Consider the following 17,787-nt stretch of genomic DNA (forward strand, 5'->3'; position numbering starts at 1 on the left):
GGAACTTCACTAGGAACTTTCTTTGGGCCCTTGGTGGCTTATTTCACAGTTGCATTCAATCAATAACCAAAAAAACAATGGATTATAGCAAATTGTTTGGATGAATGCACGGAGGCTTTCTCACTCACCCAGAGACAGCCAGACTGACTCACGAACGTGGCAGAGCGATGGGTGGACGTGTCCAATACGGCCAATCTCCGAAATAACTGCCAATAACCAAAAAAGCGGGCAAAAATCGAATTGACCGATATCCAGGACAGCTGATAACCGAGGGTCTGCTGTACTCCAAAAGAATGTCAAACCCTAAAAACTACTCATCTCCACTCACTCCAACCTAACATGTCCATACATGCCTGGTAGATGCTCAAGTACATATTGTATCTCTTCTTTCATTATTACCATGTACACATACTCATTATAGGAAAACAATTTATAGACGGCATCATGATATAACAAAGAAAATATTTTTAAACATGTGAATACAAATAAATGAAGAGTTTTAAAATTTTCAATTAGCTATTTATATTTGAAACTTACAAGAAAATTATTATGATTATTATAATATTAATGGAAACACTAAGCCCATATGGATCTTACAGTGCCTGGAGAATGAAAAGTAATCAGGTTTGATCAATGAAAGTAAAGGGTAGTTTCAATTACATGATTCAAGAGTCCTTCACCACTATCCCAGCATCTCACTTAAAGGGCGGGAGGACACCGCCTGCCTTTGCAGTAGTAAATTGAACACAATAATGAAGTGTCTGACCCTTCCTTATCCAACAATTAAGGAATAGGGAGATTATATGATCTATTATGCTTTTGCCAAGAACTTTTGCCAAAGCCTCATAAATACTGTGAAAAAATAACAACCAAAACATTAATAATGATTAAAAATAAATAAATAAAAATAATTAAACAATTAGTACATACTTTGTTTACTTGACTTTCTTACCTAGGAAAATGATTGACCTTTTGCCAGTCTTGGAGTTGTCGAATCTCATTTGGGTTGAAGTGGGCATTTCCCCAGTACAAGCTGAAGAAAGAACTACTGCTCTCTACTTCAGTAAAGCCGTGGGCCTCCATCAACATGCGGATGAGCTTGGAATCCGACTAAAAGAAAAACAAAGATTACTACTTCATTGCACAAATTTATAAGGAAAAAAAAAAAAAAGATGCATTAGCTATGCAGTAATCAACACAAAACATTCAATAAACATTACACTGTGTAATTCACCATAAGCAATACATACTGGCAATATCTAATACAGGTGGGCCTGCTTTACAGTGCTTCACTTTACAGTGTTTCACTAATAGAGGGGTTTTCAATTATACCCTGTGGCATGCAAAGAGTATGTAACCTTTATTCAGCGCATGTACACACCCTCATTTACAGGCTATCTCCCCCACCCAGCGAACCAGGTGACTGAGGGTTGACGATGGGGCCCCGTCATTCAACCAGTACCCAGGTTCCAGCCAATGAGAAGATGGTTTTGGCAATCGCAGAGGTTATGTGGGTACCACTCTCCTGTCTGCTCTTGTCATCCCATTTTAGAGCTGGTTGAAGCACGGTCTGCTCTCTAGTGGCTTCTATTCTGCCTTGCTTACCGTGGAGTGCACTAATACCTATCGCTGTGCATAGTGTAGTGTACATACTTCTGTTCTAAATTGGTGAAGGATAATATAAGTCAAAAGTTCTTCTGTGTTTATTTTGCTCCCTTTACACCCAGGATAACAGGCCATTTGGACTCCTGGGTTGTAATATGGGTAGCCTGTCCGAGAGCTGGAGCTGGACTTAGAGAAAGGGTTGAGCCTAGGGTGAAGCTGGAAGCAGGAACATTGTGTAGCTTGCTGTCTGGCACTGCATTTAGCTTTGCCAATGCTTTACAAACTTTGCGTGTCAGTTGCTTTGCTATGGTCAGCCTTGCTATTGTATGATCGCTCAACAGCTCGCTACTAGCTTGTTCGGTGTGAATATTTTGCAGTCAGCTTTGCTATTGCGTATCCACCTTGTAAGCATATGCGTATTCTGCAATCGTACTGTGCATAGAAAATACATGTAACTTGTACATTGTGGTATGCCACCTAGACGAGTCAGACGTCTGGTGTCAGCATATACAGTGGACCCCCGCATACTGTTGGCCTTACATAACGTTAAATCTGCATACCGCTACATTTTATCGCAAAGATTTTGCCTCGCATACCGCTAAAAAACCCGCTCAACGCTGTTCGTCTGAGACGCGTCTATGTGCGGCCTGAGCCACGCTCACATGTTCCGCCGGTGGCATTGTTTATCAGCCAGCCTCCGCTGTAACATCCAAGCATACAATCGGAACATTTAGTATTATTACAGTGTTTTTGGTGATTTTATCTGCAAAATAAGTGACCACGGGCCCCAAGAAAGCTTCTAGTGCCAACCCTACAGCAATAAGGGTGAGAATTACTATAGAGATGAAGACAAAGATCATTGATAAGTATGAAAGTGGAGTGCATGTCTCCGAGCTGGCCAGGTTGTATAATAAACCCCAATCAACCATCGCTACTATTGGTGGTACAGCTGCTACTGCTGTACCACCGTCAGCTGCTGCTGCTGCTGCTGCTGATGCTGCTGCTGCACTGTCAGCTGCTGCTGCTGCTGTAGCACTGTCAGCTGCTGCTGCTCCTGTTGCACTGTCAGCTGCTGCTGCTGCTGTACCACCGTCAGCTGCTGCTGCTGTACCATCGTCAGCTGCTGCTGCTGCTGTAGTACCGTCTGCTGCTGCTGTAGCATCGTCTGCTGCTGCTGTAGCATCGTCTGCTGCTGCTGTAGCATCGTCTGCTGCTGCTGTAGCACTGTCAGCTGCTGCTGCTGTTGTACCACCGTCAGCTGCTGCTGCTGCTGCTGCTGTAGTACCGTCTGCTGCTGCTGTAGCATCGTCTGCTGCTGCTGTAGCATCGTCTGCTGCTGCTGTAGCATCGTCTGCTGCTGCTGTAGCACTGTCAGCTGCTGCTGCTGTTGTACCACCGTCAGCTGCTGCTGCTGCTGCTGTAGTACCGTCTACTGCTGCTGTAGCATTGTCTGCTGCTGCTGTAGCACTGTCAGCTGCTGCTGCTGTAGCACTGTTGTTGGTGTGGCTTATTGAGAATACCAAGAAACAATTAACCCCAGAGGATTTGCCACCCAGGATAACCCAAAAAAGTCAGTGTCATCGAAGACTGTCTAACTTATTTCCATTGGGGTCCTTAATCTTGTCTCCCAGGATGCAACCCACACCAGTCGACTAACACCCAGGTGAACAGGGAAAAATGCCTGGAACTAGTGCTCATATTGGTGAATTTAAAGCCAGCAAAGGTTGGTTTGAGAGATTTAAGAATCGTAGTGGCATACACAGTGTGATAAGGCCTGTTCTGGAAGAAAATGCCAAACAGGACCTACAGTACTCAGGAGGAAAAGGCACTCCCAGGACACAGTGTCTCATCAGTCATTGCTGCATCTTCAATAAAGGTAAGTGTCATTTATTCTTCATTTAGTAGAGTAGTACATGCACAATATATACTGTGCATGTACTACTCTACTATTGTGCATGTATCCTTCTCTTTGTGTGTAGGAAAATGTATATTTCATGTGGTAAAATTTTTTTTTCATACTTTTGGGTGTCTTGCACGGATTAATTTGATTTCCATTATTTCTTATGGGGAAAATACATTCGCATAACGATAATTTCGCATAACAATGAGCTCTCTTGCACGGATTAATATCGCTATGCGGGGGTCCACTGTACCTTGTTTAACCTACCTAAATTATCCCTACAATGTTGCTTGCTCCATTGGCATTGATTATAAACGCACTCTCAGAGCTGCACAACTGCGTTCGCTGATCACCGACAAACTTCGGGAAGAAGAGATGGCGCATCAAACTCCTCCCTCTACAGGAACCAGGAATAAAACTTCTATGTTCTCGCAGAAGGAAGATGATACATCAACGGAGCAAAATCGTCAGTCTAGCGCAGCAGGGTTGTCTCAAGGTGAATCAGCGGCGTTGGCACTTGAGCTGGCAAAAATCAATCTTGAGCAGACTAGGGAACAGAGAGCATTTGCCAAAGAAGAATTTGATAGGGAAAAAGAAAGGAGGCAGTTTTCGAATCTTGTAAATGACTTTAGTTTACAAAAAGCAGTACAGCTTGTTCCCAGTTTCAATGAGGCCAAACCAGAAAATTTTTTCGAAGCTTTCAAAAATCAGGCACAAGCCTTGAGGTGGTCGGAACAGCATTGGGCATCATTGGTTCACACAGCATTGTTTGGTAAGGCACAGGAATTTACATCAGTGTTAAATGACACTGAATTTTCCGATTATAAAGTAGTGAAGACCACAGTTTTGGGAGCATATACTTGCATCCCAGCTAAGTACAGAAAATTGTTTAAATTAGGCAGGCGACAGCTTGGTCAATCCCTGGTTGATTTTGTGCAACAACAGACCAAAGCTTTTACCAGCTGGTATAAAGCAAGTGGTGTTGCTACCTTCAATGATCTTGTGTAGCTTATTCTGATTGACAACCTGCTGGAGTCTGTGGGACCAGAGGTTCGAGTCTTTCTGCAGGATCGTGACTTAACCACTGCATTGGAGGCAGCCAGGTTGGCTGATACCTTTGAATCTAACCGCTCCTTGTCTGAGCAGTTCCATCTCTCTTTTCAACAGCCTGGCATGAGCAGAGATCATCAACCTTGGAGAATGAAGTGCCAGCCAGAGGGAGAACATCTACGTCAGCCAACTAAGTCACCTGGTTTACCTGGAGTTTACCTGGAGAGAGTTCCGGGGGTCAACGCCCCCGCGGCCCGGTCTGTGACCAGGCCTCCTGGTGGATCAGAGCCTGATCAACCAGGCTGTTGCTGCTGGCTGCACGCAAACCAACGTACGAGCCACAGCCCGGCTGATCCGGAACTGACTTTAGGTGCTTGTCCAGTGCCAGCTTGAAGACTGCCAGGGGTCTGTTGGTAATCCCCCTTATGTGTGCTGGGAGGCAGTTGAACAGTCTCGGGCCCCTGACACTTATTGTATGGTCTCTTAACGTGCTAGTGACACCCCTGCTTTTCATTGGGGGGATGGTGCATCGTCTGCCAAGTCTTTTGCTTTCGTAGCGAGTGATTTTCGTGTGCAAGTTCGGTACTAGTCCCTCTAGGATTTTCCAGGTGTATATAATCATGTATCTCTCCCTCCTGCGTTCCAGGGAATACAGGTTTAGGAACCTCAAGCGCTCCCAATAATTGAGGTGTTTTATCTCCGTTATGCGCGCCGTGAAAGTTCTCTGTACATTTTCTAGGTCGGCAATTTCACCTGCCTTGAAAGGTGCTGTTAGTGTGCAGCAATATTCCAGCCTAGATAGAACAAGTGACCTGAAGAGTGTCATCATGGGCTTGGCCTCCCTAGTTTTGAAGGTTCTCATTATCCATCCTGTCATTTTTCTAGCAGATGCGATTGATACAATGTTATGGTCCTTGAAGGTGAGATCCTCCGACATGATCACTCCCAGGTCTTTGACGTTGGTGTTTCGCTCTATTTTGTGGCCAGAATTTGTTTTGTACTCTGATGAAGATTTAATTTCCTCATGTTTACCATATCTGAGTAATTGAAATTTCTCATCGTTGAACTTCATATTGTTTTCTGCAGCCCACTGAAAGATTTGGTTGATGTCTGCCTGGAGCTTTGCAGTGTCTGCAATGGAAGACACTGTCATGCAGATTCGGGTGTCATCTGCAAAGGAAGACACGGTGCTGTGGCTGACATCCTTGTCTATGTCGGATATAAGGATGAGGAACAAGATGGGAGCGAGTACTGTGCCTTGTGGAACAGAGCTTTTCACCGTAGCTGCCTCGGACTTTACTCTGTTGACGACTACTCTCTGTGTTCTGTTAGTGAGGAAATTATAGATCCATCGACCGACTTTTCCTGTTATTCCTTTAGCACGCATTTTGTGCGCTATTACGCCATAGTCACACTTGTCGAAGGCTTTTGCAAAGTCTGTATATATTACATCTGCATTCTTTTTGTCTTCTAGTGCATTTAGGACCTTGTCGTAGTGGTCCAATAGTTGAGACAGACAGGAGCAACCTGTTCTAAACCCATGTTGCCCTGGGTTGTGTAACTGATGGGTTTCTAGATGGGTGGTGATCTTGCTTTTTAGGACCCTTTCAAAGATTTTTTTGATATGGGATGTTAGTGCTATTGGTCTGTAGTTCTTTGCTGTTGCTTTACTGCCCCCTTTGTGGAGTGGGGCTATGTCTGTTGTTTTTAGTAACTGTGGGACGACCCCCGTGTCCATGCTCCCTCTCCATAGGATGGAAAAGGCTCGTGATAGGGGCTTCTTGCAGTTCTTGATGAACACAGAGTTCCATGAGTCTGGCCCTGGGGCAGAGTGCATGGGCATGTCATTTATCGCCTGTTCGAAGTCATTTGGCGTCAGGATAACATCGGATAGGCTTGTGTTAATCAAATTTTGTGGCTCTCTCATAAAAAATTCATTTTGATCTTCGACTCTCAGTCTGGTTAGCGGCTTGCTAAAAACTGAGTCATATTGGGACTTGAGTAGCTCACTCATTTCCTTGCTGTCATCTGTGTAGGACCCATCTTGTTTAAGTAGGGGCCCAATACTGGACGTTGTTCTCGATTTTGATTTGGCATAGGAGAAGAAATACTTTGGGTTTCTTTCGATTTCATTTATGGCTTTTAGTTCTTCCCGCGATTCCTGACTCCTAAAGGACTCTTTTAGCTTAAGTTCGATGCTTTCTATTTCTCTGACCAGTGTCTCCCTACGCATTTCAGATATATTGACCTCTTTTAGCCGCTCTGTTATTCTTTTCCGTCGCCTGTAAAGGGAGCGCCTGTCTCTTTCTGTTTTACATCTACTCCTCCTTTTTCTTAGAGGAATAAGCCTTGTGCATACATCGAGTGCCACCGAGTTAATCTGTTCTAGGCATAAGTTGGGGTCTGTGTTGCTTAGTATATCTTCCCAGCTTATATCGGTTAGGACTTGGTTTACTTGGTCCCACTTTATGTTTTTGTTATTGAAGTTGAATTTGGTGAATGCTCCCTCGTGACTAATCTCATTATGTCGGTCTGGGGCTCCGCGCATACATGACTGAACCTCAATTATGTTGTGATCTGAGTATATTGTTTTTGATATGGTGATATTTCTTATCAGATCATCATTGTTAGTGAAGATGAGGTCTAGTGTATTCTCCAGTCTAGTAGGCTCTATTATTTGCTGGTTTAAATTGAATTTTGTGCAGAGATTTAAAAGCTTGCGTGAGTGTGAGTTTTCATCAGAGCTGCCTCCTGGTGTTATTACTGCAACAATATTATTTGCTATATTCCTCCATTTTAGGTGCCTTAAGTTGAAATCCCCCAGGAGCAAGATGTTGGGTGCAGGAGCTGGAAGGTTTTCCAGACAGTGGTCAATTTTTAACAGCTGTTCCTGGAATTGCTGGGATGTTGCATCCGGAGGCTTGTAGACTATCACAATGACTAGGTTTTGGTTCTCGACCTTTACTGCTAAAACTTCCACTACATCATTTGAGGCATTTAGCAGTTCTGTGCAAACAAGTGACTCTGCAATGTACAGGCCAACCCCCCCCTTTTGCCTGTTCACTCTGTCACATCTGTATAGGTTGTAACCTGGGATCCATATTTCGTTGTCCAAGTGATCCTTTATGTGGGTCTCAGTGAAAGCCGCGAACATTGCCTTTGCCTCTGCAAGCAGTCCACGGATGAAAGGTATTTTGTTGTTTGTTGCTGGCTTTAGACCCTGTATATTTGCAAAGAAGAATGTTATCGGACTGGTGGTATTGTTGGTACTGGGGGGGGATTTTTTTTCCGGCATTAGTATCTGTATCTGTTGGTTTGGAGTGGAGGCCATCGACTGTGGTTCCACTCCAGGAATGACTGGATTTGGTGTACGATTTCTGCCATTTCCTGCCAGTTTTTTTTCCTTCCTGGCACTAAAAAATCTCTCCCTCTTGAGTGGCTGTGGCTACCCAGGTTTTCCCATGGCCTGGATGTTTTGTATCTTTTTGTCCCCTTTAGATGGTATGCCTGGCAATTTAAGTTATAGCACAGTCTTTCCTGTACTGAAGAGGTACACAGTTCAGGGTGAAAAAGCTTACAGGAAGGGAGTTTGCATTTTCCTGTTGTCATATGGGCATGGCATTTCCTAGGGTGGTCATAGTTGCACGTCCCATCTGTTTTTCCAGATTTCCCATGCCAGCAGATACCGAGTGCATAGTATGTGCACAGGCTTGGTTTCCGTTTGCCTTGGGTTTCTGTGACTGTATTCCCTGTTGGTGCATGTTTCCCTGTCTTACTTCTATCCTCCCTAGCACCAACAATGGAGCTCCCACCAGTTGTTTTTGGTAATATATCCTCACTATTGCTAGTGGAGTCCTCTTGTTTGCTATTTCCTGCGGTATTTCTAGTTTGCAATATTGGTTTTATCTTATCTTTGACTACACTTGTTTCCCTACTATGGCTCCTGTCCCCTATGAGGTCATTTATATGTATTCCTTCCTGCGTATAATTCCCGACTACCTGGACAAAATCTCCAGCTTCACCATTACTGTCTCCCAGGACAGCATCTCCAGCTTCCCCATTACTGTCTCCCAGGACAGCATCTCCAGCTTCACCATTACTGTCTCCCAGGACAGCACCTCCAGCTTCACCATTACTAAACCATACCCCCGGCCGGGATTGAACCCGCGGTCATAGAGTCTCAAAACTCCAGCCCGTCGCGTTAGCCACTAGACCAGCTAGCCACAATAAGATTCATCCAACTAGGTATATTTCTACACCATAGGAAAGTTAGCACAGGCACCTCTGTGACCACAAATGCAAGTTTTTACAGACGAATCTCCAGCTAGCGTGGCCGTGACGAACTCTAGCTCAAGTCCCTTCACTGCCGTCAACATGACTCAAGAAATCGTAATGACACGATTGCAATCGTGTGTTGGCCATAACTCGGGCAACATCCCAAGGGTTGTCTCGCGAGAATGTTGACCTATCCTTGGACAACTCCGATCTCGGAATAGACACTTTGTTTTACGAGGAAAACTGGCCAGAGCCTCGTAGATCAAGTGAACAGACCCAGATCAAGCCTTCCTATTCCAAGGTTGCAGGATTGCCAGATGTCTATGTTTCCATGCCCGAGGGACTGTCCTTCTGGGAGGAACAACGAAAGGACCCTTCTTTAAATTTCGCTTTTCAGGCAGCCATGGGTAAATCCTCTTTGGATCATCCGGTAAAGTATGAAGTTAAAAACTATTATTTGATCTGCACTGAGACTGGTAAGGAATAGGGGGCCGGCAATTATCAGACAGGTTAGTAGTTCCAACAAAGTTTAGACATCAAATATTGAATATAGTTCATAATACTTCATTAGGAGGTCACTTAGGAATTACTAAAACATTATATAGAATCACAAAAGAATTTTATTGGCCAAAATTAAAGAAGGATGTGAAGAACCATATCTGGTGTTGCCGAGAATGTCAGCAAGTAGAGAAACCTGGACATTCCATTAAACCTGCACCTCTTCAACCTATACCTGCTGATGGAGAACCTTTCGCAGATTTAATTATAGATTGTGTAGGTCCACTACCTAGGTCAAAGTTGGGAAATCAGTATTTATTTACCATTATGGATAGAGTAACTAGATACCCTGAAGCAATTCCCATGCGCAGTATTAATACTAAAGCTATTCTCAAAGCTTTAACAAGATTTATTTCTTGTTTTGGCATTCCTAAAACTATTCAAAGTGATCAAGGTACTAACTTCACTGCCAAAGCATTTAGGGAAGCATTAACTAGGTTAGGGATAATCCACAGCTTATCCAATTCCTATCATCCTCAGTCCCAAAGCGCCATGGAAAGATTCCATCAGACGTTAAAAACCATGATGAGAACTTTTTGCATGCATTTTCCTACAGACTGGGATGAATCACTACCTTTGTTGCTGTTCTCAGTACAAGAAACGGTGCAAGAGTCTACCGGATATAGTCCGTTTGAGCTGATTTTTGGGCACAATGTACGAGGTCCTCTTCGGGTGCTCAAAGAAGGATGGATGGGAGAAGACGTTAGCTCGATACTCTACAACCCGTCTTCAAGGTTGCAGGTGGCATGTCAGTTAGTCAAGGCAGCTCAAAATAAGATGAAACAGAGGTATGACAGAAATGCACAATTCCGCTCCTTCCATCCAGGAGACAAGGTGTTGGTGCAGGAACCTATACCTGGCCACACCTTGAAAGCTAGATTTACGGGACCTATGCAAATTGTAAGTAGATTATCTGATGTAAATTATGTGGTAGCTCCCATTGATAAGACCTCAAAAACTAAAACTTACCACATTAATCAATTAAAATCTTTTCATACACCAGATAAAGTCCCAGTAATGACTCTGTCCTTTTCCTCTGAGGACGACTCTGACTCTTTGCACTCTATTTCTGAAATTAATGTCAAACTTCCAAACTCTGTCCTCCTCAAGAACCCTAGCCCTTTAATGGTGGGGCTATCTGAAACTCAAGCAACAAGTTTAACTGCGCTTCTACAGTCATACCCTGATATTTTTTCGGATGTGCCGAAAAAATGTATGTTAGGTTATCATGATGTAGATGTGGGAAACTCTAAACCTATTAAACTCTCCCCCTACAGAGCTAATCCTGAAAAGCAGAGGCTACTTCAGCACGAAGTAGAATTTCTGTTAGAGCATAGGTTAGTGGAGGAGTCATCTAGTCCATGGGCTTCACCGTGCATCCTTGTTAAAAAAGCTGATGGAGGGTTTCGTATGTGTACAGACTACCGTAAGGTGAATGAGGTCAAAATCACAGATGCTTTCCCTCTTCCTCGTCTGGATGACGTAATTGACTTTGTGGGTAAGGATCCTTTTGTGTCCAAGTTAGATCTCCTTAAAGGTTACTATCAGGTACCTTTGACGGATAAGGCGAAGGAAATCTCTGCCTTCGTAATTCCAGGAGGTCATTATCAATATACAGTTACCCCCTTCGGAATGAAAAACTCCCTCTCTTCATTCCAGAAACTTATCCATCAGGCTGTTAAAGGACTTGAAGGCACGGCAGCGTACCTGGATGATATTGCTGTGGTGTCTGATACTTGGGATCAACACCTATTTAGACTTGAGTCTCTCTTTGAGACCTTTCCGAGTTTCCATTTAACTGTTAATTTATCTAAGTCTTCCTTTGGCCAGGCCACTGTTACTTTTCTAGGCCATGAAGTAGGTAGTGGTAAAGTTGCTCCTAAACTTGCTAAAGTTCTTGCCATTAAAGATTATCCAGTTCCACATGACAGGAAATCTCTTCAACGTTTCCTAGGCATGATAGGATTTTACAGAAGATTCTGTAAGAATTTTTCAGATATTGTAACCCCTCTTACCTCTCTTACCAGTCACAAGGCTCCCTTTATTGGACTTCAGTTGCTCAAGATGCCTTTGACAAAGCAAAAAGATTATTATGTACTGCACCCATTCTTCTGTCTCCAGACTTCTCCAAGCCTTTCTCATTACAGGTTGATGCTTGTGAGTCTGGGGTTGGGGCAGTACTGTTGCAAAACGGGGCCAAGGAGTTGCAGCCTGTAGCCTTCTTCTCTACCAAATTCCAGCCTCATCAGAGTGATTACTCTACCATTGAAAAAGAAGCCCTCGCGCTGGTACTGGCTTTGGAGCACTTTGATGTATACGTGGGACAAACTTCGCAGGTGGTCACTGTCTATAGTGATCACAATCCTCTAGTATATCTCCAAGCCATGAAGAACCACAATACAAGGCTTATGAGATGGAGTCTACGACTGCAACCCTACTCTCTAAGAATTTTACATATTGCCGGCAAAGAAAATATGTTGGCAGACTCTTTATCTAAAGTCTAACAATATTATTTATAATAATTATATATTAGGTTAGGATGTGTTAGCTTACTTGTGGTAACCCCTTCCAATCTCTTTTTTTTTATCCCCTGGTGTGGTTTTTTTTTTTAGTGAGGGGATGTGGGCTACCGTCCGCCCGTGTCTTGGACCTAAGCTAGCCCTACTGTCTGCTGTCTCGATCTGAGTTTAGGGTTTGGCTTTTTGTCACGAGAAAAGCTGAGCTCTATCCAAGAGTTGGATGGTTGAGAGGAAAGGTGGTCCCATTATTTTGTGACATGGCGGCACGGTTACCACTGGGAGGTGGGAGCCTAATCCTGAGCCTTCTCGGGGTGGGGGTGTGGCATACAAAGAGTACATAACCTTTATTTGGCGCATGTACACACCCTCATTTACAGGCTATCTCCCCCAACCAGGTGACTGAGGGTTGACGATGGGGCCCCGTCATTCAACCAGTACCCAGGTTCCAGCCAATGAGAAGATGGTTTTAGCAATCGCAGAGGTTACGTGGGTACCACTCTCCTGTCTGCCCTTGTCACTCCCATTCTAGAGCTGGTTGAAGCACAGTCTGCTCTCTAGTGGCTTCTATTCTGCCTTGCTTACCGTGGAGTGCACTAATACCTATTGATGTACATAGTGTATATAGTGTACATACTTCTGTTCTAAATTGGTGAAGGGTAATATAAGTTAAAAGTTTTTCTGCTGTGTTTATTTTGCTCCCTTTACACCAGGGATAACAGGCCATTTGGACTCCTGGGCTGTAATATACCCATTCTTCATTTATTCAGACTTCCTACAATAAATATATTCACTACTCAATACTAGCTAAAGATGACAATATTTTAAGGTAAGTAATGAGTGTATTGTATTTGCATTTTTTAGGCCTATTTTTTTAGGCTCTATTGCTCACCTAATACATGACTAAATATTTTACCAGGCTTTTATATGCATTTGAAAGTGAAAAAAAGGCTTTGTTTCACTTTACAGCCATTTTTGTTTTACAGCAGTAGCATGGAACTTAACCTGTTGTATAAGCATGGCTCTCCTGTAACAGTCAAATCAAACAGTTTATTGTAATAGAAAATGTAAAAAAAAAAAAAAAAAAAAAAAAAAAATAATGAAACATTACCTGTGAAAATTTAAATGTCATGTTGTATTTCCTAGCAGTGGAGTCTCTTGGGGGATCATCTAGGTTAGCATAGTTGAAGAGAAGGTAACCATTCCTCTTGCTGCAGCTGCCCAACCACATCACATCTCCATCAATTATTATTTCATCGCTGAAAATTATGAGCTGTTACAGGTTGTTCAATGCACCAAATGATTTTCAATATCAGTAGTATCTCATTTCTGCAAATGAAAATAATAAAAAAATGCACAGAGAACTCAGAAATGTTAATAAGACAGAACCTACACACATGCATTATGATTTCACTGAAGCCAAAGATCCGTTATAATTATATTATTATTATTACAGTGGAACCTTGATACTTGAACAGCTCCCAAATCGAACACTTCGGTATTCGAATGCTTTGTTCGGTAAAAATATCACTCGGTAGTCGACCGTTTGTTCGGCACTTGACCAAACAAACACAACTTGCCAGAACTTCGATGTAAACTATTTCGTGTTTCTTCTCATTTTTTTTTTATGTTATTTTGTATAAATAAGTCACCATGGGGCCTAAGAAGATTAGTGATAACAGCCAACAAAAAAGAAAACTGGTTGGGAAAAATTCATTTGGTACTCGAACAGATCGGCATTCGAAACAGCCTTCTCGAACGTATTGAGTACCAAGGGTCCACTCTATAATTATTATTATTATTATTATTACTACAGGAGTTCTGCTCCTATAACTATCTAGAAATAGGCAATCATGCACTATTATTTTTAAAGTTATTCATTTATGTACTATAATGAACTCTTTATTTCACATTAAACTGCTTTAATTGAAACTACATATCAATAATTATGCATGATCTGATACACACTGTCTCCTTAACATTAATAAAACTTAAAACTCATCAAATATTCAAAACTTACTGTCTATGCTTTCCACTAGAGGAATATTTGTTGCTTCTATTCTCTCGTTTCAGTGATCTTCCTCTTTCCTTCTTATCGTAACCTTTAGATTCTCTTCCTTTATCTCTCATTTTCTCATTTTCTTTGTCTTCTCTCCCAGATCCTTCTCCATTTAGATGATTTCTGTGTGGACTCCTGGAGCCAGCACGCTTCATCTTCTCTGCCCAATCCATACTGAAGCGATTTTTAACTTTGCCTGTGTTTTTATCATCATTCTGGAGAGGGAGCTTTTGTTCTAAAATATTTTCCTTCTTATGGTGCTCACTCTTTGAGCTTTGAGATACAGTTGGAGGAGCCATCCTCTGCCGGCCTGCAAGCCTTGGGCGTTCCCCTGAGAAACTCCTGCTATGAGATGGCCCTGGGGTTCTGGTCTTTGTTTTCTTCTCTTTACTTTGAATGTCTTTACTTTCACACTCTCTTCTCTTTCTTTCTGTACTTGAACTGTTAGGACTTGCACTTTCCCTGCGAGTGTTTTCAGCTCTTCTTCTGTCTAATGAAAGACTGCGATTAATATCACTTCTTTGGGGATGGTCAGAGGTTTTACTTCTTACTGACCCTGATCGTTTACGGTCCAGTGAAGATGTCCATTTTGAAGAGTCAACTACCCTTCCAGATGGCCGGTCTAAAACAGAACTGCTACCTCCTCCACTACTTCCTCTGCTAGTACTAGAGCTACTGCAGCTGCTGCTGCTGCTGCTGCTGATACTACTGCTCCCACTAAGTCTACTACTACTTCGGCCATATGGAGGAGCTCGAGGAACTTCGGGTGGCTTACCACATACTTTATTTCCTCGTAGCCTTAGGTCAGTTTCATCAGAGAACTGGACTTTTTGGTCTCCCTTCCTTGCACTCTTCACAGGAGAGTTGGATCGAGAGGGAACTTTAGGCAGCTTCTCCATTGTGGATGATATAATAATAATAATAATCTAAAGAGGACAGCATAACATCTAAATAAAATTACAAAAATAATATATCTCTAGACTTGACATACAGAAAGCAATATGACTAGATTAGTTAACTATATTTTACAAACCATGAATGAACCACAAGCACATCATGGAATGATAAACTTCAAGAAGCAAGAAGAGGGCATCAACAAAACATCCAATCACAGAAAAGGCAAACATCCACTATAAACGAGGCCCCTTTCTCGTTGCTTGGTCCAGGGTTCAGAAGTGGCAGTGGCCAGGAATGGCCTGGTCTGAGGACAGATCCAGTTAGGCTTCAGGGTAGGTGTAACAGGTTATGTTTGGAGGGTCAGGAGATTGACTAGGTGGGATGTTCTTTCTGGGAGCTCATCGTCCTTGGCACATAGGAGGCTCCAAGGCGATGTAGGGTCAGCTAGGCGAGTCTGGATTTCTCATTTATTATTTATGAAGGCCAATCCTAAGAAGGGACCCTGTCAGAGAGAGAACACTGTTAGATCTGCTGTTATATCAATAACTTGTATAATTAACCACAAATCATTTATTAAATTACCCTGTACATATATGTTTTACTGAAGAAAACTTTTTAAATTAATAAAAGTAACTGGTTTTAAACTGGATAAAATGTGCAAAAAAATTAAATTAAATAGCTAATTGGAAGTACAGTGGACCCCCGGTTTTCGTCCTTAATCTGTTCCAAAACGTCGGTTGAAATCCGAAATGGGCGAAAACCAAACTAATATTTCCCATAAGAAATACCGTAATGTAAGTACAATTAATCTGTTCCAGACACCCAAAAATATTAACAAAAAATAAATTAAGTTAGTAACAGAACTAGGCATTAAAAAACACAATAAAAAGTAAAATACATGAACAGTACATTCATTACTTACCTTAAAATATTTGTAGTTTTAATGTAGGGCGAGAGGTGAGTAGTATTTATTTGTAGGAAGTCGGTGTAGGTAATCGGTAGGTGTAGCCCAGAGCCATATTATTACCATCGACATACCACGTTCACTGAGTTTAATCGTTTCTAACAACTACCTTTAGATGCCATCATAAACAAAGGGAGAAGTAATGAATAATTCATGCAAAGAATTATAAACAAAAGCATTATGTATTAATAGCAGTAACTGGTCCAACGCAGATTCATACACGCTTTCTCTAATACTGGACCAGAGAAAATGTAATGTTTTCCCTCCACTGACTACCACCGCTCCACAGCACATAAACATTGCATGTTTATATGCTATGTAACATGTTTCTTATACAATTTTGAAGGTGTCTCCTGGTGTCGCAAAATTTAAAAAAAAAAAAAAAATATTTTTTCTTATGAAATGATAGAGAATCTTTTCCCGATTGTAATGACACCAAAAAAACGAAATTTGATGGAAAACTGACGGAATTATGCTCTCGCGAAGTTAGCGACCTCAGCGCTGTTTACAAATCTGCGATTTCGCCCACTTTGAGCCCTATTTTCGGCTAATTCCATTGTTCCAGTCGCCCAAACTCAGCTATTTCTTTAGAACTCTATTTTTTCTATCGATTGAGTACAAGAAACTGCCCATTTACCGATTTCAACTACCTAATAATGTGGTCAGAAATTTGCAATTTGGCCAATTTCACGAAAACTAAAAAATATGACAATTTCAAAATAAGGTCCAGAATGAACAATGCAGACATTCCTGGCTCTAAAATAACATTTTCTTTGTTCATCAGTCACGTCTCCAAGCCCCTCTGATATTACTCTTGCTTTCTATTTTGAATTTTTATTCAAACAAAAAATAGAAGATTTACTATTATGCAGACTACTGCAATACTGTAATAATTGTATAAATAACATAAACCCATTCATGACTGCATATTAGAATGGCTAGTTGGACATTTATTGGACAATGGCATCATTTGTTTACTTTTGAACATTGGCAAAAATCAAACATTTCCCCTACTTTGAGCTCCATTTCTAGGTTCTTTTTATAGCAAAATCAATCAAAATCACCTCTGTTTCTATAACATGTTTTCCATTCTATCAAATGAGACCAAGAAAACGAGAATACAACCATAAATACTATATGAAAATAGACCACAAAGTCGGCATTTTAATTAAAAAAAACAGTTGAAGTTTTTTTTTTCTCATGCACTGCGTGCTCCAGGATTTTTTTTATATGGTGCACACTGACCACACAGACCCATTCTCTCACATGTGGGCCTACCAGCTTTCTCCTGCTTGATTTGAAGCCGCTAGAATTTATGAGTATATATACATCAGTACATGTATATATACATATACATCAGTATATATACATATACATACAATGTTAAACCTAAAACCCAATCTAACTTTATTATTTTTTAAATACACTACCTAACAGAATACTCCATACGACTGAATGTACAACAATGCATGCAACCATATGACCTGTCTTTGTAATACTCATTTGTGCTTTATAGTTATCTGTTTACAATAATGTATTATCACTGATTTCATCATTGCTTAGTTAATTTTAAGCCAGCCCGAAATGCTATGCATAGTATAAGTGGCTTTGGCATGCTGCTCTTATCTGTATTTTTTTGTACCTCTGTATGTATGCTCAAATTGTTAATAAATAAATAAATAAATAAATAAATAAATAAATACATCAAACACGGTACCTCGTAAGACGTATATATACGGCAGCGACAGTCAAAGGGTTAATCATTGAAGAAGGCAACTTCCTCCATCTCTCTTCCCCCTCCTCTGAAGGAAATTCCTGAGCTGTGGTCTGTTGCTGTTGCACCTCAAGCTCTTGCAGCTCTGTAGTGGTTAGCTCTTCATTGTCGTCCTCCACCAACTCTTCCACATCCTTGCCACTAACTTCCAACCCCCATGGACTTCCCCAGTGCCACAATAGATTCCAC

At 41.7% G+C, this 17,787-nt stretch overlaps 1 protein-coding gene across 3 annotated transcripts in view; it reads right to left on the bottom strand.

Moving 5' to 3' along the window:
* Positions 1-15,369, bottom strand: part of LOC128697670 (tubulin polyglutamylase TTLL5-like) — a 130,256-nt gene extending 114,887 nt beyond the window's left edge. For all 3 annotated transcript variants that reach the window (XM_070099771.1, XM_070099772.1, XM_070099770.1), the window contains exons 1-3: positions 13,925-15,369; positions 13,016-13,163; positions 953-1,110 (exon numbers count right to left, since the gene is read on the bottom strand). In XM_070099771.1, coding sequence (XP_069955872.1) covers positions 953-1,110; positions 13,016-13,163; positions 13,925-14,862 — 1,244 coding nt within the window. In that variant the 5' untranslated portion in view covers positions 14,863-15,369. The remainder of the gene's footprint in view (positions 1-952; positions 1,111-13,015; positions 13,164-13,924) is intronic.
* Positions 15,370-17,787: the final 2,418 nt, after the last annotated feature.

This window comes from Cherax quadricarinatus, chromosome 68, assembly GCF_038502225.1.
Source record: "Cherax quadricarinatus isolate ZL_2023a chromosome 68, ASM3850222v1, whole genome shotgun sequence".
NCBI classification, from domain to species: Eukaryota; Metazoa; Arthropoda; class Malacostraca; order Decapoda; family Parastacidae; genus Cherax; species Cherax quadricarinatus.